Source organism: Mangifera indica, chromosome 5, assembly GCF_011075055.1.
Source record: "Mangifera indica cultivar Alphonso chromosome 5, CATAS_Mindica_2.1, whole genome shotgun sequence".
Lineage (NCBI taxonomy): Eukaryota > Viridiplantae > Streptophyta > Magnoliopsida > Sapindales > Anacardiaceae > Mangifera > Mangifera indica.
Genome location: NC_058141.1, coordinates 1,801,106 through 1,828,201, shown reverse-complemented (window position 1 = coordinate 1,828,201; position 27,096 = coordinate 1,801,106). Strand labels below are relative to the sequence as shown.

General features: G+C 29.2%; 3 protein-coding genes across 6 annotated transcripts; 2 read left to right on the top strand and 1 right to left on the bottom strand.

The window, feature by feature from the left end:
- The first annotated feature begins 1,857 nt into the window (after nt 1-1,857).
- On the top strand, nt 1,858-3,501 carry LOC123217138 (NAD(P)H-quinone oxidoreductase subunit L, chloroplastic). The gene is made up of 5 exons (XM_044637932.1): nt 1,858-2,082; nt 2,158-2,253; nt 2,345-2,455; nt 2,549-2,643; nt 3,267-3,501. Exons 1-5 carry the CDS (start codon nt 1,951-1,953, stop codon nt 3,415-3,417), a joined length of 585 nt encoding a protein of 194 aa, XP_044493867.1. The 5' UTR covers nt 1,858-1,950; the 3' UTR covers nt 3,418-3,501.
- LOC123217137 lies at nt 3,459-8,414 on the bottom strand. Of its 2 annotated transcripts, none has more exons than XM_044637930.1 (10): nt 7,831-8,414; nt 7,606-7,743; nt 6,989-7,138; nt 5,266-5,403; nt 5,029-5,147; nt 4,816-4,948; nt 4,597-4,726; nt 4,415-4,494; nt 4,165-4,299; nt 3,459-4,064 (listed from the first exon to the last, which is right to left on the bottom strand). In XM_044637930.1, the coding sequence occupies exons 1-10, from the start codon at nt 8,305-8,307 to the stop codon at nt 3,831-3,833; spliced, it is 1,734 nt and encodes a 577-aa protein (XP_044493865.1). In that variant the 5' UTR covers nt 8,308-8,414; the 3' UTR covers nt 3,459-3,830. The 2 variants fall into 2 exon arrangements, with proteins under 2 accessions (XP_044493865.1, XP_044493864.1); XM_044637929.1 differs by having other exon boundaries at nt 6,989-7,174; nt 7,831-8,413.
- A 5,936-nt stretch (nt 8,415-14,350) lies between these two features.
- LOC123215801 (protein BCCIP homolog) lies at nt 14,351-17,498 on the top strand. 3 transcript variants are annotated; one of them, XM_044636047.1, is made up of 10 exons: nt 14,351-14,543; nt 14,720-14,900; nt 14,998-15,071; nt 15,172-15,396; nt 15,936-16,145; nt 16,253-16,318; nt 16,433-16,522; nt 16,658-16,714; nt 17,066-17,185; nt 17,282-17,498. In XM_044636047.1, the coding sequence occupies exons 2-9, from the start codon at nt 14,735-14,737 to the stop codon at nt 17,174-17,176; spliced, it is 999 nt and encodes a 332-aa protein (XP_044491982.1). In that variant the 5' UTR covers nt 14,351-14,543; nt 14,720-14,734; the 3' UTR covers nt 17,177-17,185; nt 17,282-17,498. The 3 variants fall into 3 exon arrangements, 2 of the variants coding, with proteins under 2 accessions (XP_044491982.1, XP_044491983.1); XR_006502161.1 differs by having other exon boundaries at nt 14,352-14,543; nt 17,100-17,185; XM_044636048.1 differs by having other exon boundaries at nt 14,354-14,543; nt 17,078-17,185.
- The last annotated feature ends 9,598 nt before the right edge of the window (nt 17,499-27,096 follow it).

The window sequence follows — 27,096 nt, the reverse complement described above, 5'->3', positions numbered from 1 at the left end:
TACCCATGATAGGGATGATGAAATATATGCAATGACATGTCTAATTACTTCTAAATGTTTTTTTGCCAAACTCAAGCCATCTTGAGCAATTAAATTAATAATATGACATGCACACCTAACATGAAATAATTTTCCATTAAATGGAGGAGATAAATAATTATACATATATTCAATAACTTTATTATTATTTTTAGCATTATCAAAAGTAATTGAAAAAATAGAATTATTAATTTTATATTCCTCAAAAATATTTGCTAATACACGATAAATTGCAAGACCACTATGTGGATATTCTAAATTTCTAAATGCAATAACTTTTTTGCATAATTGCCAATCAGAATTAATATAATGAGTAGTTGCACAAAGATACCCTATATATTGATTTATAGCAGTCCATAAATCAGAAGTTATTGAAATAACACCATTAAAATTACTTAATTCTCCAATAATTTTTATTTTCATTAATTCATAATTTCTCAATATATCTGACCTAAGAGTTGACCTAGGAATTCTTCTAAATGCTGGTTGAATACTATTTTGCATCATCCATTCTAAAATTTCATCTTTTGCATAACTAAAAGGTTGATCAAAAGCAACGACATACCTGGCCATGTAATCTCGTACCTTCATTTGATCGTACGTAAAAGTCGACATTTATCTCATATGTCCAGAACCGCTCGGACCTCCTGCTGAAGTGGCACCTGGACCAACATATCGCAATCTGGTGAATGCAATTTGTTTTTGTCCTCTAAGTTTATGTGGAATTTTTTTACAGTAATCAGTAACATGTCGGCGAAAATGTCCCATCCCATTTGTACTTGCACATGTTAAACAAGAACCGCAATGTTTGCATACTGCTCGACAAATTAATTTCCCCTTTATTGTTTCCTCTATTCTATCAAAGTGTTCTCATACCATTGACGTTTGTTTTCTTTTTCTGTCTGTCGAATAATGCGAACTTGTACTCGTACCACTTTCACCTGTTGGTACTCCATCTATTCCACCTTGTGCATCATCAATAATATCATCAATGCCAGCATGATAATATTCAAATAGATTGAATGCATTTGACATTGAATCCATTTGTAATATTTTGTAATGATAAAATTAAAATAAAATGAGATTAAAAATATAATAAATAGTTGAGATTGAGAGTTTGAGAGATTGGGAGTTTGAGAGATTGAGAGTTTGAAAGGTTGAGAAATTTGTAATTGTAATTGAAAGTAAAAATGAAAAATTGAATAAGTTTTTATAGGAAAAAATAAATTAATTAAAAAAAATTTTAAAAAAAGTTTGGCAACAGCTACTGGCGCCAGTAGTCGTTGCCAACGGCTTCTGCCAGGCAGAAGTCGTTTTGCCCCCAGGCAAAAGCAGCTTCTGCCATTTGGCAGAAGCAAATTCTTGCTTCTGCCGCAAGGCAACAGCTTCTGCTGTCTTGCGGCAGGATACGTGGAAAAAATTAAAAAATATATATATATATATAAACAGTGTCGTGTCGGACCGGGTCAGCCCATGGGTTTAATATTAAAGCCCAAGGCCGACCTAATAAGCCCATGGGCTTGGCCCGACACGCTAAGTATCGGGTCGGGCTTTGTCGTGCCCGAGCTTTTTTTCGTGCTTCGGGCTAGGCCTCCATTCGACCCGGCTCAATTGACGTGTCTAGTTGAACTGGTTAAGATCTAAATCAACCCTTCGACAAATTGATGTTAAGTCTTATTTTGAAAATTTCATTTAAATGAAGATTATAATACTGTGAAAATAATTATGTGGTCACTAGTCACTATCTAGAGACTCCAAGCACTTACATGGATAAATTAAAAATTTTTTTGTTTGTTTTTATTTTATATCAAAAGAGAGATAGGAGTAGAGCCCATGGATGATTTTATGCCATGAAACCAAATTCAAAGATAAGAAATAAACAAAAACACAGACCACAAAAATAGCTCTGAAATGAGCTGCACTTTCACCCTTCAAACTCTCAAGGCTTTGCCTTGTCTTTCTTCTTCTCAATGCAGCGGCAGAAGAACAAAGCCAGCTCCTCTCTGCAACCACAAATCAGCCAACCACACCAAGCTCAATAAGGTAACTAACTAAACTTTTCCCACAACCTTTTTCCTCCTTTAAATTCAAGAATTTCACAGACCAAATCCATTGCAGAAACTGCTTTCGAGCTTATCCCAGAGGGCTTCTCACTTCTTTGATGAGAAAAAATCTGGCTTGGCTGTTCAAATTGGAGCTCTGCTTTGGGCCACTGTGAGGATTAATTCATCTTGGTATATCTTTAAAAATATATTTGGGGATTCTTCTATAAGCTTAATGAGAATTGTTTATTTTGGATTATCAGTTTGAGCAGCCAGCAATTGCAGTAACTGGAGAGAATAATTATGATATAGATTTGAACACAGTTATAATAAAACTGGGAATTATTGCAGTTTGGTATTTCCTTATAATGCCAGTAAGTTATTATAAATTCTTTTACTAATTTCCTTTTTTTTTTAATATAATGTTTGATTTTCTTATATTTTGTTGGTTAATGAATGGATGGCAGCCAATTATAATGAACTGGCTTAGGGTGAGATGGTACAGGAGAAACCTTTTGGAAATGTATCTGCAATTCATGTTTGTCTTCTTGTTCTTCCCAGGGTAAGTGTTTTCTTTTCTTTTTTTTTTTTTTCTTTTGAGATTTTAGTAAGAAAGCTAATAAAATACGACATGCATAAACAATAAGTACAAATATAGTACAAATATTGATATATTATTATATAATTGAATGTTACTTTATCTTTAATTCAAAATCACTCAATCATATAATAACACATCAATATTTATACTAGGGTTGTAAATAAACCGAACTCAAACGAGAGTGACTTGGGTATTATACTTAAGCTTGTTGTTACTCAATTCAATGAACTCACAAGTTCTTGGCTCGATTTAAGTATAATATCAATAACCTTATAAATTTAAAATTTTTACTTGCACCCCAAAAATCTTATTTATTTACTTTAAAGAAATAAAATAATTAATAAATATATAAATTATAAAATTCAATTAAAATTTCTCGAACCGAGATCACTTATATTCAAGTCAAACTAACAATACGTAAGCTTGTGAAGTTCAAGCTTAAACTCTATATCTACTCCATTTAATAACGCTCAAGTTAAACCATACTCAACTCAGGTCGTTTGCACTCCTAGTTTGTGCCGTATTTATAGCCATTTTTTGTTTTTATTCTTAAACCTAATTTATTCAATTCATATTTATTTCAGGCTGCTGCTTTGGGCACCATTTCTTAACTTCAGAAGACTTCCAAGAGATCCATCAATGAAATATCCATGGTCTACCCCTGAAGATCCTTCCAAAGTTAAAAATTATTACTTGAAGTTTCCCTGGGCCGAACCTGAAGATTATGATTTATGAATAAAAAAATATTGTACGATCAAAACCTGGAGTTTCATATATTGAATGTAAAGAGGGTAAAATTTAATTGCCCATTAACTTAAATCATTCATATGATTATAATCTACAATACAACCAAAAATTTGAAAAAAATTGAAAAAAAGTTGTCTTTTCTGGTACACCGGTAAAATACATTGATCTTCTTCACCTTATTTTCCGGGTAGATGATGCCCTTTTTTTTAAAGCAAAATCTAAAGGCCTGTACTCTGACACTGTATTCAAGTCAACAGATCATTTCATGTCCCTAAACTACGGTAAATTTAAAGATATTCCCCTATGACTTACTTGGTCTGAAGCAGAGAGTTCATAGAGAATGTATTGGTAAGAGTAAACGATGAGCATCAGTAATTGTCGACATACGTAAAACATCACGCTCAAAAGGATCCCAGGGAGTTGAAAGCAACAGAAATTCTCTTCCAGTCAAGGGACTCCATCTTCGGGGACATGAAGGCCACACCCACAGCCAATGCAACAGCAAGGAGGGCAACACTTTTGAGGCAACCATGGCTGCCCGACAATTTTCCCAATATATGTTTACAGTACTTGTCTGAACTCTTGTAGAGTGCTTGGCGTGCAGTGTCATCTCCACCAGATATTGCATTCTCATTCTATATGAAAAGATAATTGAAAATGGGCATTAGTTTAGTTAGAATTACGACAGAGGTTGTTGTGCAATGTTAAATATCCCAAAAGAATTAGGGGGGCTACCTTTTGCCTAAAGCTCTTGAGAGTTGTCTTCAAAGAGTCAAAAGGAAATAGTTTTGAAGACTGCTCTTTCCATTCACCGGAAAGCTTTTTCAGAACAGAAACACTGACCTCTATATTTTCCTCATAAACTTTGTCCTGTTGATATGCACAGTAAGATAGAAAGAATATGTAAAATTTAGATGGCCTAGGCCAAAAAGGATTTGACAAAAACCATCGTGAACAAAGAGAGATAAAAATTAGAACAGCTTACCCACTGCTTGTAGCAATCGGCATTCTGCGTCAAACACCAGATGAAAATGCCAGCGGCTTCATTTGATAACTCAGGAATGCCTGTAAAAGACAACTGCCCTCAATAAAAACTTCACAACATATCATTTTTCAATATTTTCTTAGATAAAAACCAAGATAAAAGAGTAATTAAGGTCTGCATACTTTCTCCAGCTAGTTTGGCAGAAAAACTGAATATCTGCTGCGACACTTGTTTCATTGCTTTGCTTCCAGTGGCACCAGCAAGAGCCACCTCTCTAAGGGTGGGATATATTGCCTCAAACCTTTCAGAAGCCTACATGAACCATCACATCCAAAGGGAATTATGAACAACAAATCTATATACATAAACCCAGACTGTAAAAGCCCATGGCCAATACACACCTTTACTCTAGCTGAAGAGATAGGGAATGTAAGGCGCAACAATGTCTCAAGGGCAGAAGGTGGCACCAAACGCTCCCCCCTTCTGACTGCTCCATTCACTAAAATTGTATGAGCCTTTGGGCTAGATAAGATTCTGCAACCAAATTACAAAATGTCAGAAAGAGACAAGAATTTGAATTGAGAAAATTTTGTGAAATTTAAAAACATCAATACCTCTCCACTAGCTGCAACATTTTGTCCCTGGACAGTGGATTGCAATTTTTGCTACCAACCACAGGCAAAAGATTATGTGCCCACGCATACAACCCCACAGCCAGCTCCCCTTGAGAAGCCTAGACATTTAGTAACTGACATAAGAAGCATATATATGGTGGGAAGAATAACAACTAGCATAATTTGTATTCCGAGTACATCCCTTTCTTATGCAGATACATAGTTTCTTTCACTAACCTGTGTAATTATCCATATAAAAACTGGAAGTTTATCTTGTCCCATATACTTTTGACTTTCCCTCAATGTCGGTAGAATACTGATTAAGGCATCAGGTTTTCGTCGTAAAACCATTGCCAAAGCAACAAAAATTGCAACCTGCCATTTCAATAATACATTATTTAAATGCCAATCCAATGTGAAAATATTTAAGGATTTCTCTAAAAGCCAGGTTCTGATTTATTCCAACGACAGCTCATGATAGCTTGGTGTGTAGAGACAGCAGAAGTAACAATTAAGTAATTCAAATGGTCACAGCTTAAAATCTCTCAAAATTAAAGGTTCATTCTTACAACTTAAATTCTAATATAGAGAAAAAAAAACCAAAAAAGAAAAATAATAAGCATCCAAGCAGTAACAAAATCTAATCAGTAGCCTCTATAGAATTGCAAACCAATAACAATGAATCAATGACTATAAGCAAAGCCGACAGACCTATCACGAAATAAAATTTCACAATTGATCCACAAATGAACGTATACTTCAGAAGAAAAATCAACAACAGCATTTCAGCTAATTTAAAAGCCATAAACATCTCTTGGACTAAACAAATATGAAAGCCTTAAATTGACAGTCCTAGAAGTCAGTTATTCGTCTTTTGGTATAAGTGATTATCATCTCATTTGAGAATTGTTGGGAGTCAGTATCAGCTAGCTTAGACCTCGATGGAAGAAGATAAACTCTTCCATAGAAAAACAATGTGGTGTAAAACAAGTACATATAGAGTAACCAATGATGTTCCAACCAACTCTCATCTGTGAAAGTTAATCATTATTTATCGGCCCCATCCTCTAACACTTCATCTAAAAGAGAAGGCATAATTTTGAGTGGAAGCACCTACTTCTAATTGTAAAAGGCTATTACATATGAAAAATATCAAATCACTAATTATACAGTCAGCACAGGGACACTGTACCATGAAATTCAAATTCAAGGCTTCAGACAACAGTGAAAGATCTATTACATCATGGTAAGCTCATAGGTTATTAGAAATAGACCAATTTTTAAAATGATCAATTGATATCTTTATCACTAAAATTGACAATTATAAACAGGTTCAGAAATATGGCAAATGTAGTCTTGTATCCGGCAAAATCACTACTCCCATAAGTCTGACAATGTCCACATGCATTACAGGGAACACAATATTTCTCAATTTATCTTTCAGTCTGCCCTTTCTGGATAAATTTATGAGCATGACAGAATCTACTCTGTGAGAAACTCAACTTCTTACTACCCAAGAACCAGCTTCTTAGGTTAGAATAGAAGAAATCCTTCAAAACTACTAGCAACACTTTTCAAAGTCAAGCTTTAAATTGACCTAATTTGGAATCCACTAATTAATGTGATCATGAAAGTAGCACTCCAACAAAAGTCACAAACATGTTTTGTGTTTGATTTAAATAAAAAAAACTAAATATACATAGATTGCATTAAAATAATTCAAAAAATAAAACCACATTCAATAAAGAAGAAAAAAAACTCTTTAAATTTCTCTCACAAAATCTGGGGAAAGCATGCATGATTGAAGGTATAGATAAGAGAAATGAGCTATTTCCCAACCAAACCGTAATAAACCTAGGCAAATTACGGGAACTGCAATTCTAGATAACCATCCACCAAACTAATGCATAAAAAAGCAAAGACAGATATAAGTGAAAGCTTCCTTGGCAGAAAGTTTTACCTGGGATTTTGATGCTTGTTTCACGGCCTTCTTAGAACCCTTTGCAACAGCATGATGAGCATCCTGGTCGGCAAGAATGCTATCCAAAGACCATAATACAAAGGATGAAAGTGCCTCAGCGGATCGTTGGTTGATCCAGTCAACTGATGTCTTATATACAGCATCAGAAATGTTAGAGATGGGAATCTGTTATAAAATATATTAACCAATTAGGTAAACAAAACTAGCAAAAAGAGAGGTGGGGAAAAAACTCAACAGGTTCCCTAAAGCCAGGTAGAGTTTACCAGAAATTTTATATTCCTACTGCCAAAATACCCATTGACAAAAAATGAACAAAACATGAGAAAAAAACAATAGATGAAAGACGCTTTTCAACCAAAAATTATCAAGTAATGATACCAAAACAGCAGAAAATAATTTACCAGAGGCGCAATTGGGCATTAATTGACAAAACACCCTAAAATCAACATAGTCATCACCCAACATGAAACTATATACAGATAATTTAACATGAAAATTAGATTTATAAACTACGCCTCCCCATAACCCAACCCCTTTAAACAATTCTTCAATTTTTACAAACATAAAGCTTCAAGAATCAAAATTCCGAAACCTACATCAGCAATCTTGGCCACTGTGCTCTCGTTGAAAAGCTTCATCCAAGGGAACTGAGACGCACTGACCGCCGAAAATGCCCTCCCGAAATAATCAGCAAATCTCATCATTTGTATCTCTTGCTGGGATCCATACGTGGCCTAATCAAATAATCCAATAAAAAACCAACGGATCAAAACGAATCGCAAACAAAACACGCACAATTCACACCTCATTTCGTCACTTACCGATATATCAACCAGAAATGCAGCGAGATCAGCCGCGTCAATCTTACCCGCAGCTTCCGCCACAGTAATCTTCGGCTTCTTCGGCTTCTTTTGCTTCACTTTCTTAACCTCCTCGGTCTGGCCGTTCTCGGCAGCCTCCACGTCACTGTCATCATCGTCCTCATAGTCAGATCCGTGCTTGGAACTCACTTGAGGAGCGTGAACAACAGCGACATTCGCCTGCTGAGCACTGAACAATCGACGACGTCGTTCCTCGGCGTGCTGTTCGAGGTTACGGAACACGCTACTGTTATCTCCATCAACGGCGCCATTAGTGCGAGCAGTGACGGCGGACGGATCAGCGTTAGGTTTAGCTGCCTTGCGCTGGCGCTTGACGTAAGTGACCTTTTGCCAACCGTGATCGTTGTTGTTGTTAGTGGAGTTAGTGTTGATCTCGGGAGACTCGTTGACGTTTAAGTCGACAAGGGCGGGTTCCATGGCTGGTTCTGATTTTGAGGAATTTTGGGGCTTTTTGATTTGATTTGGCTTTGTTTTGTTTTCCTTTTTTTATTTCCGACTTTTTGTTTTTCTTTTCTCTTCTTCCAGATAGAGCAACAAGTATGGTTGCATTATATAGAGGCGAGTCCGAATTAAGTATAATTTTATTATATAATTATATGTATATATTTTTAATATATATATATATATATATATCATAATATAATTAAATTATTTTGAATTAATGATAAAATAATATAATAATATATTCATGTGTATATAAAATTGTATACAAAAAATATATATACATAATATTACTCAATTTGATATTGGCTTGAGTTGACAATAGATTATTAGAGATCAATGTGCTAGAGTCAAACTTAAATTTAAACATTTAAATCGATTCAAATTCAATTTATTATCTGAAAACAAACTCAATCTTTAATTTGAATTCAGTTCGTTCAATCTAAGTATGGGTTTGAAAAGATGAGTAGGCCTATAATTAAGTCAAACCAAATTGAACATTGTTTAACTTAAACTCGGTTTGATTACATTTTACAAAATTTAAGTTTGACAAACTCAAAAATCGTAAGCTACAAATAGAAACGACTTGATTGAGCTTAACTTGATATATTATAATATTATAATTTATATATTTATCACTTATTCTTATATTTAAAATTAAAAAATAAATTTTTAAAAGTATTATCAAAAGATTTTAAATTTTGATTAATATTATACATGACTTGAAAATTAAGGAATTTGATATTGTAGTTAAAGGTTTAACTTATTAATTTCAAAATTAATATATCTTAATCATGCACAAAACTAGAAATGAACCAAAATCAATCTAGTTTGAGTTTAAAAGTTACTATGATTCAATTTAATTTGATTTAAATTTATTTAATTTGAATTAAGAGATTCAATTTGTTTTGAAATCAAATTGAACTCAATCTATAAAAAATTCAATTCGATTTGATTTATGATCTAAAAAGATGATTCAATTCGATTCAAATTTGATTCATAACTTAATTCAAATTATATTAAATAATTGTTAAAAAAAATTATTTTATCAATAAATCATAAATTTAAACTATAATTTTAAGTTATAAATTTAAACTAAATCTAAATCAAATTATTTTTATTTGAATATTTTTAATATTAATTTAATAAATTTAAATTAAATTATTTTTTATTTAAACTAAATTTAATCTAAGCCTATTTAAACCATCGTTACTTCCTCAAAGTGTGTGTTTGACCATGTATATTTGACCTTTAAAATGTCGCTTTAGTAACTTCCAAATGCTGAGCAAGGATACTATCGACTGACAGTCAAAATTCCTCAATTTTTTTGAGGAAAAGACAAAAGTTATAATTTCTTATTTCAAAGGACATTAAAGGTTCTCACATCGTTAATTTTAACCAAAAAATTGACAAATGACCTAGATACCCTTACTTTTTACCCATTTTTACTCCGTAAGGTCAATTTAATTCTAAAATTCTTAATTTAAAACATGTTTAAAATTCAAAGAAAAAAATTCGAAACCATTCCAATATTTTTAAAATTAGAACGGTAATTGAATCGAACATTTTATAAGTTTGTGGTTTCATTGATTTAATTTATTATTAAATTATTAAATATATCTTCAATATTATTAAATATTTAATATATTTTTTAAACATAAAATATATAAATATAATTTTAAATATTTTAATTAAATAATTAATATTTTATTATATAAATAAAACAAAAAATTAATTACAAATTTTATTATTAATTTAAGGGAAATTATAATAAATGACCAAATTACCTTTCCATTAAGCAAAAACACCCTATTTTTTTTAAATACCAAAATTACCCTTTATCACATTTATATAAACTCCTTCACTCTCATTCTTATTACATACATTTCTTATATCACTTAAATATTCATTTTTACTTAATATCAATTACTACGAGTTCATTCGGAAAGAAGAAATTCATATTTTTAAATTCGAATCGAAAAAAATCAATTCGTGAAAACTACATTGAAAATAATATGTTATGAATAAATAGATATATTGAAATACCCTAGAATGTCAATAATAAAAAAATTACTCAAAAATCTAAAAAAACAAATCTGAATTTTGAAAACTACATATTCAAATAGCTTATGAACAAGAAAACCGAAAAATCAATCAAAAATTTCATAATTACGTTGTAAAACGTGTCTAAAAAAGCACATCGTAATTATAAATATCAAATTTGAAAATTACATATCAAAAAAATCTAGCCCGGTCCCAAACAACTTCAAAATCATAAAAACCGAAAATCTTAAATTTGATCAAAAAAAACTAAATAATACACATTGAAACAATTTTATTTTGGCCTCCAAATTTGGCGCAACTAGCAAAGCTAGTTGTTGTTATAGAGCTCGAAATGAGCTTCGCGTTGATATATTACAGGCCTCGTAACTCCTCCCAGATCAAAAGTTATGACCATTCAAAGTCTATCTCATATAGACCCTATAGTTTTAAAAAAGTTAATTTCAACCCAACCCACGGTTTTCACGGATTGCCCCACGGTTCAGTGTAAAATTTCCCACAGGCCCCCGTGGATCTCCCCCTGTTCCCCCTCCCCCTAAAATTTTGAAAACGTTAAATTCCCCTTACCCTACGGGCTCCTGTGAGAGTTACTGCAATGCCGACAGATCTAACCTATTTTCTGGCCAAAAATCGGCATTTCAGCCTCTAATCAAATCTACACATCCAATAACACAAAACTCCTCAAAAAATTCAAGCAAAACAACCAAAAATCAAAACATTTTATGCATTATTCAAAATCGAAACTCTAAACATTCAAACCTCAAAATCTCCCTCAAATTTCAATAATCCTAACAATAAATTAATTCAAACAAGAAGTGGGATGATGTACTATCCTTATTTGTCATTTTCGGTTGCCAGAAAACACAAAAAGTAGACGAAAAAGACGAAAACCCGTTAACCAGTGGGAGACCCATGGAAGATTCAAAATTTTCTCTGATTTTGAACAGTAAAACCGTGGGAAATGTAGGGTTTAAATATAAGGGCAATTTGGTCATTTCTCAAATTGAGGGCATTTTTGCTTAAACCTTAGAGTTTTAGGCAATTTTACTTAACACCCTATAATTTTGAACATTTATTATAATTTCCCTTAATTCAATTAAAATCTAACTAATTATAGTTTTTTTAAATTTCAATCAAACAAAAATGATATAGTATTATATAAACCTGATTTTGTTGATTTTAAATAGTTATAGATTTATCAAATTCAATCAAATTTGAAATAAATTAATATTTTTATATAAAATGGGTCAGGTTATGAAATTAGATCACATTGAAAACTAATTTACGATTTAACCGGTTTACTATTTTATACATTAACAATAATAATAAATTTATATATAAATACAAATATCTTATTATGTAAGACTAATGGTATTTACTACCAAAATTTTGTTAGATTTGTGGATGTCCACCACAATCGGGTAAGGCTTACACACAACAATAAAATTATGTATATCTATTTTAGGTACACAAATATATATATATATACTTATACGTGTCATCATATTATTAAATGATTTTGAATTAAGAATAAAGTAACATTTAATCATATGATGATACATATAAATATATATGTATATATATATATATATATATATATATTTGTGTATATAAAATGATATAAATAGTATTATTGTACACACAAATAGGGACTTGAAGTGTTTGAAATCGTTGAGACAAAGTTTAAACTTGTTTAGGAAAACATGTTTTGGCAAATGGTTGGACATAAGACAAGTATAATTTTCTCATATGTTATGCCATTGCATATTGCTGAAAGAATTGAAAACAAATGCAGAGAGAAATTGACTGGTTAAATAGTATATCTTGCTAGTAGATTGTCATATTGGATTGAAATCTAAAATTAAAAAAATTAACAATGAATAATCATAGTTTAAACGGTGATAATTTAATCAATCATTCTGAATCAATAAGCCTTTTGTGAATAATAGTGATTAATAGAAATATGTTAAATAATAATGGGACAACAATATTATGAGATATCCTATTATTTTTTTAATTAAAATAATTTTTTTTTTTTTAAGAAATAAACTGAAATCTTAATTTTTTTTATTGAATAAATCAAAATTTTATATTTTTCTATACAAAAGATAAAATTTTTGATATTATTATTTGGGTCAAGGGAGTACTTCCCACCCAAGTTTTATTGTCAAGATAAATATAGATCTATAGGGTTTAAAAAACTGAAAATCTAATATTCATTAAAAGTTTTTACTAGAGATAAGAGTAAAATCATCATTTTACTACTAAACTCTAATAACTTATATTGTTTTTCCCTCTTAGTTTGAAAAACTAACAAAATTTTCCAAGATTAAGTTTTGAAATAATCACTTTCTCTCTCTAGGGTTTCAAAATCCTCATTCCATTTTCTTGCGACCTGCTTCGGCCGAGCCATCTCCTTCCTCTACTATCAACGATGGATGACACCACCTTACCAACGCAATCCACCAAAGAGGAAAGCTTAGTCTTTGTTGCCAATAGATTGCAACAGTAAGGTGTTGTAGTCCATCGTTGATGGCAAAGGAAGGAGAGGGCTTAGCCAGAACAAGTCCTCTAAAATTTGGAGGATTTTGAAACCCTATGGAGGAAAAGTGATTATTTCAAAACTTAATCTTGAAAAAATTTGTTAGTTTTTCAAACTAAAAGAGAAAATGATATAAATTGTTAGGATTTAGTGGTAAAATGATTATTTTACCCTAGTCTCTAACAAAAAATTTTAATAAATTTTAGTTCATGAGTGAGGTTTTAAGTTTTTTAAATCTTGTAACTATGTATTTATCTTGACAATAAAACTTGGGTGACAAATAGTCCTTCGATCTATTATTTGTTATTGAAGATACTAAACAAATGTATTTATAATTTTTTGTTTTATTTAGAAAATAACATCATTAGTTTGGAAATGTAAGTATAGTACTTACAATAAACAAATTTTGTACCGTTAATAATTAAACATGTTTTGTTATCTAGATATTAATTAAAATAGATATACATTTTTTGATTAAATTTCTTTAGACAAACTTATAGAAATTTTACTTTTCTAAACAAATTTTATTTTATTTTTAATAATAACCCTCTCAGGCTAATTATATCACTCTCTCAGCCAATTATATCAAAATATTTTTTTCGACAACCTATAAATATTCCATGTTTGTTAGGTTATGATTCTAAGATTCAAAAACTTATTTGAAATGATCAATTTTTATTCTAATACATATCGAAACAAAAGATTAACATAAGTATAAAGAAGGTGCGTATAAGTGCATGAGGGTGTGCATAGGTACGTAAAAGTGTATATGGATACGTAAAGGTATGTAAGGGTATGTATAGATGTATATAGGAGCATACGAGTGGGTGCGGGTGCACGAGGGTACGCACACCGACACACTCATTTTTTTTATATATATGTAATTATTATAATATATAAATATTAAAAAAAAACAGAACTTGTTTTTTATATATATATATACACACACACACACACACACATGCATCTACACACACTTATATGTATTCTTATGTATCCATACGTACCTATATATACTGATACACCAATACGCACCATTCTTCGTATTTATATTAATCTTTTCATTCTAATCTATATTAAAATGAAAATAGATTATTTCGAATAAGTTTTTAAATATTCAAATCATAACTTAACAAATATAAATTGCTCATAATTGTCGAAAAAATATTTTAATATAATTAACCTAGAGGATAACGTAATTAATCAAAAGAAGTATTATTAGAAATAAAATTAAATTTTTTTTATAAATAAAATCATTATAAATTTACTTTAAAAGGTTTAAGCAAAAAAAATTGACACCTTTTTTTAATTAATATCAGTTGTTATCCAATTTTTTTTTTCATTTCATTTTATGGAAAAATTCGGCTTTTATATATATAGAAACGCGCACACACTTCAATGATCTAATGTGATAAGGTGTACACTATGTTTATTACTGCACCCAATAAAATCGTTTTTTCCCTTCGGCTTAAGGAAAGAAACAAACATCGGAGAACCTCTGATAAACCCTAGAGTTAAGAAGACCGTACAAAATTCAAGTGAGACGGACTTACTTTGTTACTTTTCAGTTCTATTCTTGATCACGAAGCTCAATTTCGACTTTAATTTGGTACATTTCCGTTCTCTCTTCTGCAATTACCGGATCAATTATTTTCAATTTAATTTTCATTCGCTTGTTGGTTGATTGTTCACAAAATTATTATTTAATTATGATAATAAGATCTTATTTCTTGAACGAAGTGGAAAATGGTGGATTCGTTATTGAATTTTCGTGGTTTTTGATAGAGTTTAAGTAGCGAGATGCCACGAAAGCCTAAAGGACATCGCCGTTCGTTGAAATTGAAACCTCAGCCGTTGATTTTCTCTCGGTTCGCTCGTTCGGTGGCTCAATTGGCTTCAGTTCCACTGTTTAGAGGTCAAGCACAAAAAGTTAGAGTTCATAGAGAGTCTCTTCCTAATCCAACAAGTATTGTTATCTAATTGAAGATATTTTTGTGTTTTATGCTGCCATATGTGTTTAAAATCTTTTGGTTTTTAATTTGTATGGATTTGAACTGTTTTAGGTAATGGGTTTTTGAAGAAGAGTTTGATAGAGAAGAGTGATCAGTCTGAGTCCTCTGAAGACGAAGGTTTTGAGGTAAGGAGTTTTGTTTCCTGGTAGTAGTTTGAGTGAAAGTTTAGATTAAATCATTTTGTTTCTTGTTATTTCATGTTGATTTTTTCATGTTTCATTGTAGGGAGTTGTCCAAGCAGATTTTGTGTTCTTTGATCCAAAACCAGATGACTTCCATGGAGTGAAGATTTTGCTACAGCCTTATCTTGATAACATGCAATGGGATTTGAGTGGTTTTGTGGACTTGATATTGGCACAGAGCACTGTTGGCACTGTTGTTAAAATAGAGGGTGATGACGATGATTCAACTTTTTCAGTTGTGACTGCTCTCAATTTGGGGAGATATAAGGCAAGCTACCTGCACTCTTGTCCTTTTCATTTTTCTTCTTAAATGGTCCTGTGGGCAACATCTAGTTGTTAATGTTGTGTGGTCTTTTCGAAGACATCATCAGTAGTAGGAATTTCAAGTCAACATTATTTGTAATTAAAATTTATACATATTATGATCTCGAACCTCCGCTTGACATGGATATGCAAATCATGCTCTAGTTCATTTGATATTTCTTTCAAGTAGTTCAGGTCTATACAGAAAGCTACACCTACTTTTTGCGGTTAGCTTGTCAAATGTTTTAATATCTTTTATAGTTTGAATACTAATTCTTATTGTTTCCTAGCAAAAACAAAATGAACAAAAAGGTACAAGGTTAAGATATGCCAAAACTTTCTTGAAAAAAATTGGTTGTGGTGTCTCTCTCTGTGCTGTGAACGCAGGATGTGCTACATGATTTGAAACTGCTAGATATTTACAACAGCTTTAGTGAGCTGATCACTGTATCTATTGGAAATCATCTGTACTGGCTAAGAAACCATAGTTTTCTTTCTTACCAGGATCATGAATGTATAATGGAGCTCAAGGAGTATCTCCTTAAAGTATGCCAGGGGAAGGATGTAATAAATAACTTGAAATTACTATTGGGAGAGCAAGCACATGATGTGGGTCTGTTGGTCTCACAGCGTGTGGTGAATCTTCCTCCTCAGCTTTTACCACCTATGTATGATGCTCTCTTTGATGAAGTCTCATGGGCTACAGAAGATGAGGTTAGATGAGTAATACTGTATGGATTTTGAGCATGTATTATAATGTCTCTTTACCTGATAGAAGTTCTTTCTGTACTGAACTTACTTTTTCTTGTTTCTTTTTGAAGCCAACACAGGAGCTCCGAAATTCTTTCTGCTTTAAGTTTTATCTGCTAGTCTGTAAAATTTACAAGGTTTACATGCCTAATATCTTTCTGCTGCTTATTTCTCTTTTACCATTCCATGAATGGGTTTAAGAATTCTTTATTAAATTTTCTTTTCCTGTGTCTATGGATGCAAAATAACAGCTCAAAAATGCAAGCCAGAAAAAGAAGCCAAGTAGTCAGAGGGATGAGGAAATCATATATATTAAGCCAGAAGATGAAATTTTTCATCAGGTATTGACCTTTTTTTAGACCTAGATTATGTATTTTATTTTATTTTATTTATTTTTTTCTTTTACCTAGCCTTTTACACCTTGGAGGCATATCTTTATTTATTATTTTGTTCGTCCATTCATTTGATTGTTTCAGCTCAGCTGTTGGTCCTTCAGTTTTCCTTTGCACACTCAGCAGGTTGAAACTCAAGAGGCAAGTGAAATTGTTGTCAGTTTATTTGGATTTTCAGTTTGACAGAACTTTTGAAATCAACTGAAGACAATACTATTGATAATAGAGTTACAACATAAAATTTTGTGATTTCTTGCAAGATTTTTGTCACTCACCTTGTGTTGAGGTGTGTTATCGCTGAGTAATGCATTATGTTAATAGGTAGGCAAGTAGGAATTTTTTCCCCTCTCCTTTTCTGCTGATATTGTTATATTCTTGCCCTTCTGGTGCTTCCACATTCAATGGAGTTGTTATTTACAATGATAGCTTTGTTGTCTTTAACTTCGTGACTAGTAACTCTCATAACATAAAAAATTCTAATATATGTTTTAGTCAATCGTGCAGCTGAAAAATTACCACTTAACAGGGCTAGTGATGGCTGTAGAGGCTGAAAAAATTTCTACCTTCCAAGAGCAGCTGCAATCTTTGATTGTGGAACCATGAGACATAAAGGTGCAATTTTTGCTTCATCTAATGGCATCCTTTTTTTCTGCTTAAATCTCCGCAAAACATTGCAAATTTGGTGGTTTATTTCTATTTCATTGACAGGTGTTCTTTGTTTGGTGAGATGCATTACATACAGGTGCAAACTTTGATCTCTTGGTTTCTTACAATTTTTTTGAGCTTCGAGTGTAGTAATTTGTTTTAGGATATAACCCAATTTTATCATCTCCACTACTAATCGACCTGCTTTACGATAACATTTTATAGAAATTGGAATCTGTTAACATTTATAAAATTTAAAGCAGGTTAAATTTTGTTTCAATTTTCTCTTAAAAACATTTCATGTTTTTCCTTTGATTTGCTTTTCCTGTTGATCAATAGTAGAAGTGTATAAAATTGTAAATGTATTGCTATAAACCAAGCTTTTTAGGTGTCATTTAGGTGAGCTGCCTTTGATTAATAGGGAGAACTCGTGTGTGCCTCCAATTTTCTTGAATAACGAAAGCCAAAGAAAATTAGTAAAATGTTGCCTTCAAGAAATAGTATATAGCTATATATAATTACAATAAAACGGTGTAAGCTAACAATGAGTACGTAATTTGTGTATTAATAATGCTATATTACTTTGTGATTAAAAAATTTTAAATTAGGGATAAAATAATATCTAATCACATGATAACACATTATTATTAGTGTACAAATTATTTCTCATTGATTACATACACGGGCTTAAAAAAAAAAACTAAAATATTAAATCAATCTATCAATTGCCTTTGTATTGCACTTATTTCAGGGACATTGTAGTTAGTGATAGTGTACAAAGGACTGATCTAGTAATGTCTAAAGCTAAAAATGTAGTGGATTATATCATTAGAAAGATAGTAATTCATGCAACCTTAGACATTGTATATAGGGATGGATTCGAGCTGATTTTTGTCTTAACAAGGACAAGTTAGTTTGAACTAAGTTCAATTCCAGGATGGATAATAGAGGTCGAGTTTCTTGCCAAGTTGGATGTGTTCTAGAAACAATTGAAGAAACATTTGAATTCACATGTCAACAACACCATATGGTATTATTACTTGTTTCTCCATTGGAACCAGGAAATTTCATATTTTAAGAGTTGCAGTTAAGGGAGTTAAACAAATTTCAATGAACATAGGGGGCCAAAAGGAAAAAATATGAAAATTCAAGAGACAAAGTTTGACCGTCGATGGATTCATAAATGTATTATCACTAAAGAAAAACTAGTACAACATCATTCTACAAACCTCAATGGCCCTTCCGGAGGGCCCAGCTACCTGAAAGTCATCAAACAGAGCCCTTAAAGCCAGGGGGACTCTATAACTTCGATAGTAAAAATTTCGACTTATCAAAGGGACTTAAATTGTGTCTACATAATTAAGTTGAAGCAAAATTCAATCAATGTGACAAGAAAGGCACATGTTTTGGTAGGGGCTTCGAGGGATCTGGGTTTAATGAGTTCTGAATTAATGATCCGAGCCACTGGCTCAGAGAGATATGTTATAAGCACGTGGCAAGGACCATGATGTCTTTAACAAGATTAATCTTTCACCATATATAGGGATGAATTTAATAAGACTGGAGTTGAGTCAAATCGGATTTGTATTCAACTTAAAATAAGTCAAGATTAAGCTAAGATAACTCTAGTTTGAGTTCAAATCAAGTTCGCTTGAATCTAATGCTTCATTAAAAAGTCGTCGATAAATTCATATTTTCTAACCATTTTTCTTTTTCTCTAATAATTCTTCCTCCTTATTATCTTTGTCATTCATTTCTTTTTATTTTTAACATTTTCTAACAATTTCATCATTGAACTTGATTTTATAGATTTAAATCAAGCTGAAGATAACTCATGAATATGTTCAGTTTAACTAAAATCCACTTTTAAAACTTAAACTAAGCTTAGTCTAAATAAAATTAATTTAAGCTTGAATTAAATTTAGAAGGGATAGCTAAAACTGATTTTTTTTCTTTAAAAAAAAAAACACTAGAGAACAAGAATAAGATTCAGAAAAAAAAAAAAAGGAAAAAGAAATCCACTCGTAGCCATATATTTGCTTTCAACTTATATTTTGTAAGATTAATTACAATAGTAGGATATAATTAAACAATTAATAATCAATTGAATAAATGTTCTTTTGTTTTGAATGTAACATTGTAACCTATATATATATATACACAAATACGTGCACACACATACACACACTTCACATAGTCATCACTTTAAATTCGATAGTAATATTTTTATTTTAGAATTTTTTGTAGGACTAGATTTGAGTCATTAGTTGTTGAACTCAAATTCGATTCCTCGTAAACTAAGTTTAACTTGAACATGTTTAAAGAGAGTTCATCGAGTTTAAGTTGAGTTTAGTTTGGTATTATAACTAAGCTAAAGTTGATTAAAATAATGTCGTTTTGGTATGTATTAGTAAAGTAAAAACAATGTCATTTTAAACGATTTTAATTGAGTTTTTTCAAACTCATGAGTTTCACAAGTGGAACATCTTTCAAGCTTGAGTTAGAGTTTAACAATATAAAAACTTTAGGTTTAAACTAATTTAAATCAAATTATTTTAAGTTCTTTCAGCCAAACTGATAAACGAGCTTAAACTAGTACGATTCCACAACAACCAAAATTTTACACAAACCATAAAAAATCAAGTAAATATCATTAAACTTGGAATGTAACTGCCAAATGAACCTAAGCCGCTCAAGTAGATACTTAGTTTGTAAGTGCAAGACTTATATTTATAGATCTATTCATTGTTGTGCGGTCAAACTCTTTTTAGAAAAAATGGATATGAGTTTCATTGAAGAAGTGACTAACTATGCAAGTTATATACATCAATTAGACATATCATTTTTATATAAGCACATTAATGGAACGATAAATTAATGAATGATAACGTAGAAGAGATAATTTGAATGATAAAAGATAAGATTTTATGTATAAAATAATATGAGTTTAAATATCTTATAACGATATATTAAGATAAAAGTCTTAACTTATTTGATAATTTATCTAATTCAATAGTTATAAGATCGATTATTGAATCTGAGGTTTATCTCATTTGATATAATTAATTTTGATATAATATAATACTATAATTCATATAGTGTTTTTGGTTATAAAAATAATAATAAACAACGATTAAACAATTAATGATAAAACAATCAGAAGTAAATCTGACCACTTTAAAAATCTTTTAATCCTTATTAATTTTTTACATATACATTTCTAATTTTGTATATTTTGCATTGACAAAGTTATAATAATAATAATAATAATAATTGCGTGAAATAAAACCTTTTTTTATTATTTTCCTTTTTACTGCAGAAAATCTGCAAGTGCACGAAAAAGGTAGGTGAATTTTAAGGGGTGTTTGGTTTAAAAAATGTTTTATTATCAAAATTAAAAGATTACTTTAAAGATAAATTTTTTTGAAAATTAATAGATATAAATTTATTATTATATTTGATTATATTTGATAAAATTAATATACATAAATAATTATTATGTTTGGCTATAAGTAATAAAAAAATACTAATATATTATTTTATTTATTATATGAAAGATTAATATATAAAAAAATTTTATTATATTATTTATTATTTTAATTTCAAATTGAGGATAATTTTGCCCTAAAAATTTAATAAGTAAGGATAAAATAGTAATCATAATTAAGATTCTCATGGTAATCTTTTAATACTTAAGATGAAGGTGATAATCAGATTATCTCTTATATTACATGTTACATCACCATTGGTAATAAAAAATGATTGAAATTTTTTATTACTTTATAAATCAAACAAAATAATGAAAATAATAAAAGATAAATTATTAAAGTAATTTTTAAATCTTCAAACTAAACAGAGCCTTAAGCTTTTTAGTTTTTAACAATCTGAGATCCTCGTAGCATGACCAACCACCAAACTATTATGAGTCAAACAACCTATGATAAGAGTATGCATAATTTGGTTCAAATTATAAAATTAAATTGAATCATTTAAAAAATATTGTTTGATTTGCGTTAGAATTTTTTAAATCATTTTCTTTAGTTTGAGTTATAATTTGAACGATTTTTAAATCAAACCAAACTATAAACCGTATTTTCTTTATATATTTCACAAAATTTTTTATTAAGTAATTAAATGTACAACTTGTTTTTTCATATATAATTTGTCATTTTCTTTATATATATATATAAATTATTTTAAAATATTCAAATTATGATAGTTGAATCGTGTATTATATCATATATCAAAAATCTAATTTACTATATCGTATATCATATTATATAATTACCTTTTAAAAATTAAAATAATAAAATATTATATTAACATGTTATCATTTTGAAAAATATCACAAACACCTTTAATATTTTAAAAGTTTTCATATACACCCCTAATACACTATCATTTTCTTTAAAAAGTGTATCAATTTATTTCGGTAATATATATTATATCGTAAGATATGTATTATATCATATGATACGTTTACTGTATCGTATTAATTTGATATATCTTATAATATATATTATTTTTTTATCTGAATTGTATATCGTAAGATATTGATAACTATAGTTCAAATCGTAATCCGAATCAAACCAAACCATATTCTCAGTTTAGTTTGTTTTGAGTTAAAAAAATTTCAAATCATTTTTTTAGTTTGGCTTAAAAAACTTTCAAATTGTACAAAATCAGAGCGTACACACCCCTAATCTATGATATGGATAAAGTCAGCCATAAAATTACTACAAATTTATTTTAACAAAAAATTTTATTCGAATTGAACTGTCATGTTAAGTCTAAACTGATCACAATAAAAAAAATTCTAGATTCAATAATCAATTTTATTATCAAATGAGTTAACAATTTGATTTGATATATTATTAAAAAAAAATTAAATTCATTTTTTTCTTATATATAAAACTTTTTTTTTTCATTCAAATCACCTTTACTTTTATTTCAAATTTTCCAAGCAACTAAATTTGCACATGCTTATATTAAGTTGTATTAATTTCAAAATCCAATCATTATTTTGCTAATTAAGTAACTAAGTTCATTAACACAATCATTAGATTCAATTTATAATTTCAGAGAAAGGTGGGATTCATTATTAAGGGATAATATTTAATGTGAAAATTCTCGTAATTATTATATTAATTTCATAATTTCTTCCCTTTAATTTTGTTTGAGTTTTTTTTTTTTTGGTTACTAATTTCTCGGGCAAAACGTCAGCGTTTGGGTTTGAGGTGTTCGAGAAATCTCTGGGAAGATGACTCATCAAGCCATGGTTCCCACTGTATAAAGAAGGCCACAGTGTTCATTCAGATAGGAAAGTGCCATGTCATTGAGCGCGTGATCTCACGATTCCTTCACCAAATACAGGGCGCAGTTCATCTTCTGGAATGATCCTCCCTTTTATGGTTCAGCAGGGCCAGCCTGTCTGTCTCATCACATTCACGATTCCAGTAACACACTCGCCAGAGAGCGCGTGTGCAATCGCCCTTGTGTAATTGTAAATATTTCTAATTTAAAGATTTATTTTTGTTTGAAAATAGAAGGGGAAAGGAAATGGAAAATAAAAAAAAAAAGAGAGATAATTTCAAAGAATTTCAAATGTTAAAAATAAATTTAACATTTGAAAAAATTTTATATTTTATAAATTATTTATGTTACAGGGGAAGAAAATAAACAATATTGATAAAAAAATAAAATAATCATATCTTAACAAATATATTTATACAAAATGTCAATATATCAATTATTAACTTTTAAGATATTATATAAGAGATACAAGTGAATTCGAATTGGATTAACTTATGCTTGAATTTATAGTTGATTCAAATGAACTAATTTTGAGTTGAAATTTATTGAACTTTTCTTTTCTGTTAATTTTCTTCTTTTCTTTTTCTGATGGCTCATTTATTTTCTTTGATTTTATTGTTTATCATTTAAATTAGCTCGAATATAAATTTAAATTAATCATTTCAACTTTGAATCAAACTCAAATTAACTCTATTTTAAACTTAACTTAATTTGAAGCTCCCCTGGTGAGAAGTGATAGAGAAGTTAATTTCTTGAAATATAGATTATGAATGGTAAGTTTGTTTTGGATGAATGTCATTTTATTACTCCTCATGTTATGTATTATTGTAGGCTTGATTTCTTTGGAAAACTTCTCAAATTTGAATTGAGCTTCTGATTAGGGTTGAATTCGAACTAAACTCATTCGAGCTCGAATAAGCTCCAAATGAGTTAGCCTTAAGTAAGTTTGAGTGAGTTCAAACCAATATTTTTGAGCTCGAGCTTACTCATTAAAGTTTGTCAATTAAAAATTTTGATACAAAATAATGTTGTTTTGACCAATTTGTATTAAAACGATGTCTTTTTAATAATAAATTAATTAAAAGTTTGAATTTGAAACTAGCTAAACCAAACTCAAATTGAATTTGAGCTCAAATGTAATGAGCTTGACGAGCCCGAGCTCTATTATATGTAAGTTGAGCCAAACTTAAACTCATTTCGATTCGAATCTAACTCTACTTTTGATAACTCAAATCTACTTTTCAATTAATTTTTAGTCATTTTTATTTATTTATTCTCTTATTCACCTATCTATTTATTAATTATTAGTCATTTATATTTAGACCTGTTTTTCATATTAATAAAATTTTGTTAACCTAAATTCTCTTCAAAATTTTTAATAAAAATAATATTATATGCACTAACAATGAGTAGTTATTATGTATTAATAATAATGTATTAATTTATAATTAAATATTATTTTATATCTAATATAAAATTATTTAATTATATAATATAGTTAATAATATGCCACAAAAATTAATATTAATTGTAAGAAGGAATGATTGTAATAGTTCTAGAAAACTATAGCGATATAAAATAGAAGCAAAAAATTATGGGGGTTCTTTGTAATTAACCAACATTTCAACCCCTGATGCCTTCTACAACCAATGTGATCCCACTATGAATAATAATATTTCTTTATTAATATAAATTACGGATATTTTATTAATAAATATAGTAATTACAATGGCCCCTAATATTAGCAAGGTTAACGATATCCACCGGGTCTGGTTCCACGAGTACCAAACAAGAACTCCAAGGCGCGCGTGGAACCAGAAAACAATGGGAATCTGAATACGTGTAATATGCATGGGTGACGGTGAGCCCGTTTCTCGAAGTGGTGCTGTAGCATTTCTGTGAAGTCCTGAAGTGGGACCCATCCATGTGTAATGATCACGTGGAGTCAGTTTCAGCTGCGGGCCTTTTTCCTGCCGTTTGTTCCCTCGAAAAAAGTAAGATGAGTTGAGCCGCATTCTGTAATATAAGGTCACGTCGAAAACATTTATTTTTAAATTTCACGGGGGGAAAAAAGAGTTTATTAGGAATAGGTCAATTTTTTTAAATAAAATAATAAAATTTTAATTCATACCTATTTATTTTGAAAAATATTAAGTATTTGTAAAAATTTAAATTTTATATTAATTTTTAATAATATATTATATAATATATTTATTTTATTACATTAATTTTAATATAAATTAAAATGTATATTAATTTTTATATTATTTATATAGTTAAAAATATGTATATATTATACCATAGGTATAAGTATAATATTATACGAAAAACTAATAATACTGTTAAGTTGCGACATTTTCTTAAAATATTTGGGGAGTGTTTGGTTTAAGTAAAGTTTTATTATCAAAATAGAGAGATTATCTTGAAGATAGAGTAATTAAAAGATTATTAGATATAAATAATTGTTATATTTAATAAAATTTGATATATATAAATAATTATTATGTTTAGTTAATGATAAAAAAAAATATTAATAAATTATTTTACTTAAATATCCTTAAAAATAATTATTTTTAAATATTTTTATATTATTTATTATATTAATTAAAAATAAATTTATTTTTATCTAAAAAAATTAATAAATAATAATATAATTATAATAAAATCAAGATTATTTTGATAATATTTTAATATTTAAGATAAAAATAATAATAAATTTTTCATCTATATTATCTATTATATTAATATTAATAATAAAAAATTATTATAATTTACTATTATTATTAAATTAAATTAAATAATATAATATAAATATTAAATATTAAATTATTAAATTAATCTTTACATATATTAAACCAAACAGCCACTTAGGTTATGAATCTCTGACCAAGGGATAAGTGGCCGACGTTGACGGCGAGTTTTATAGTCAGTTGGTTCCTCGCATAGGACAGGTCTGACATTTGATCAATCATATTTTAAAAAAAAAATTGTACACGTGCCATTGTACGCGCCTGCCTTAAAGACGAAAATTTTGCACTTATTTTCACCTCCACAAAATTTGTCCCGCGATGTGATTTTATTTTGTTATCCCCAACAAAATTTAAATTTTATAATTAATATTTTTTATCTATTTATAACGTAAAAGTTTAAGGCTGTAATGGCTGGCCCTATTTTTTCTAATCGGCCAAAGGGCCATTTCAGACTCAAGTTTTAACCTAATGAAATTTATATTGGAAAATATATTTACTATAGTTTAAAATTTTAAATATTTATTTATAAATTAATTTATATTAAATTTTTTATTAAAAATAAAAATAAAATTATTATTTTATTATTAAATTTTAAATTCTAAAAATTTATACTATTTTTTTTGTTTAGTTTATAAAATTAACAATATCTCTTATAATAAAATTTTGAAAAGTTGTAATTTTTTTTCTGAGGTTTCAATTTTTCAGGTGATCCATCGAAATTCAATAGCTCAACGAATTTGACATTAATGAAGGATTCAACATAAAGAAGCATCCTTTATCGATGCATTGTCATCTAGATTGACGATTTTGGATGATACATCGCCATCCAGATCAATGTTTCTAAATAATGCATCGTCATCCAAAAGCGTTAACGCATCATCATCTAGATCTAGATGACACATTGTCATCCCAAAGCATCGATGTTTCTAGATGATGCTTCATCGTCTAGATTAGTCAACAAAATGTGTTTCTTCTTCGTCGAATCGTTCATCAACGTTGGATCTATTGAGCTACCTGATTTTGATGGATCACTTGAAAGATTGGAACTCTAAAGGGAAAATTGCAATGTTTCAAAGTTTATTCATGAGAGGAAATTGTTAGTTTTCTAAATTAAGAGTGGGAAATGATATAAATTTTTAAGGTTTAAGATTTAATAATAAAATAATAATTTTACTTTTACCTCTGACAAAAGTTAGTCCATTTGTGGGTATTTGGGATTTTGAATTAACTCAAGTGTTGTTTTGAGATTGGACTAAAACTTAGGTAGACAATAATCCTTTGGCCTTTTTAATCATTTAAACTTAAAATAAAACTATATGTATATATTTTGAGTATATAAATGAATACATACTTATGTGTGTCATCGTGTGATTGAATGATTTTCAATTTATGATAAAATAACTCTCAATCACATGCTGACACGTATAAGTAGATACCCATTTGTTTACTTAAAATAGGTATACATAATATTGCTTTTTAAACTATGTGTATAATATTTTGAAATTTGAATACATAAAAATAATATATCATCATATAATTGGTTAATTTTGAATTAATAATAAAATAATACTGAATTATATAATAATATATTTTTTGTATACCCAATTATGTATACGTAGCATTACTCTTTTTTTATTTATTTTATAAATATTCTCAACTCTTGGATAAGGCATAAACACATGCTAGATTGGATCATAAGCAATATCATATAGAGTAATGATATATGTATATATTTTATATATATATATAGATGATAAATCATCAAGTGATTGAGTGTTATTTTATCTTTAATTAAAAATTATCTAACTATATTAT

Coding starts and splice junctions, on each gene's coding strand:
- LOC123215801 (XM_044636047.1), top strand. CDS start 14,735: ATGCCACGAAAGCCTAAAGGACATCGCCGTTCGTTGAAATTGAAACCT. Junction 15,072..15,171: donor CTGAAGACGAAGGTTTTGAG/GTAAGGAGTTTT, acceptor GTTTCATTGTAG/GGAGTTGTCCAAGCAGATTT. Junction 16,523..16,657: donor AAGATGAAATTTTTCATCAG/GTATTGACCTTT, acceptor TGATTGTTTCAG/CTCAGCTGTTGGTCCTTCAG.
- LOC123217138 (XM_044637932.1), top strand. CDS start 1,951: ATGAGCTGCACTTTCACCCTTCAAACTCTCAAGGCTTTGCCTTGTCTT. Junction 2,254..2,344: donor GAGCTCTGCTTTGGGCCACT/GTGAGGATTAAT, acceptor TTGGATTATCAG/TTTGAGCAGCCAGCAATTGC. Junction 2,456..2,548: donor GGTATTTCCTTATAATGCCA/GTAAGTTATTAT, acceptor AATGGATGGCAG/CCAATTATAATGAACTGGCT.
- LOC123217137 (XM_044637929.1), bottom strand. CDS start 8,307: ATGGAACCCGCCCTTGTCGACTTAAACGTCAACGAGTCTCCCGAGATC. Junction 4,949..5,028: donor ATGTTGCAGCTAGTGGAGAG/GTATTGATGTTT, acceptor ATTTGGTTGCAG/AATCTTATCTAGCCCAAAGG. Junction 4,495..4,596: donor TGCCAAACTAGCTGGAGAAA/GTATGCAGACCT, acceptor TGTCTTTTACAG/GCATTCCTGAGTTATCAAAT.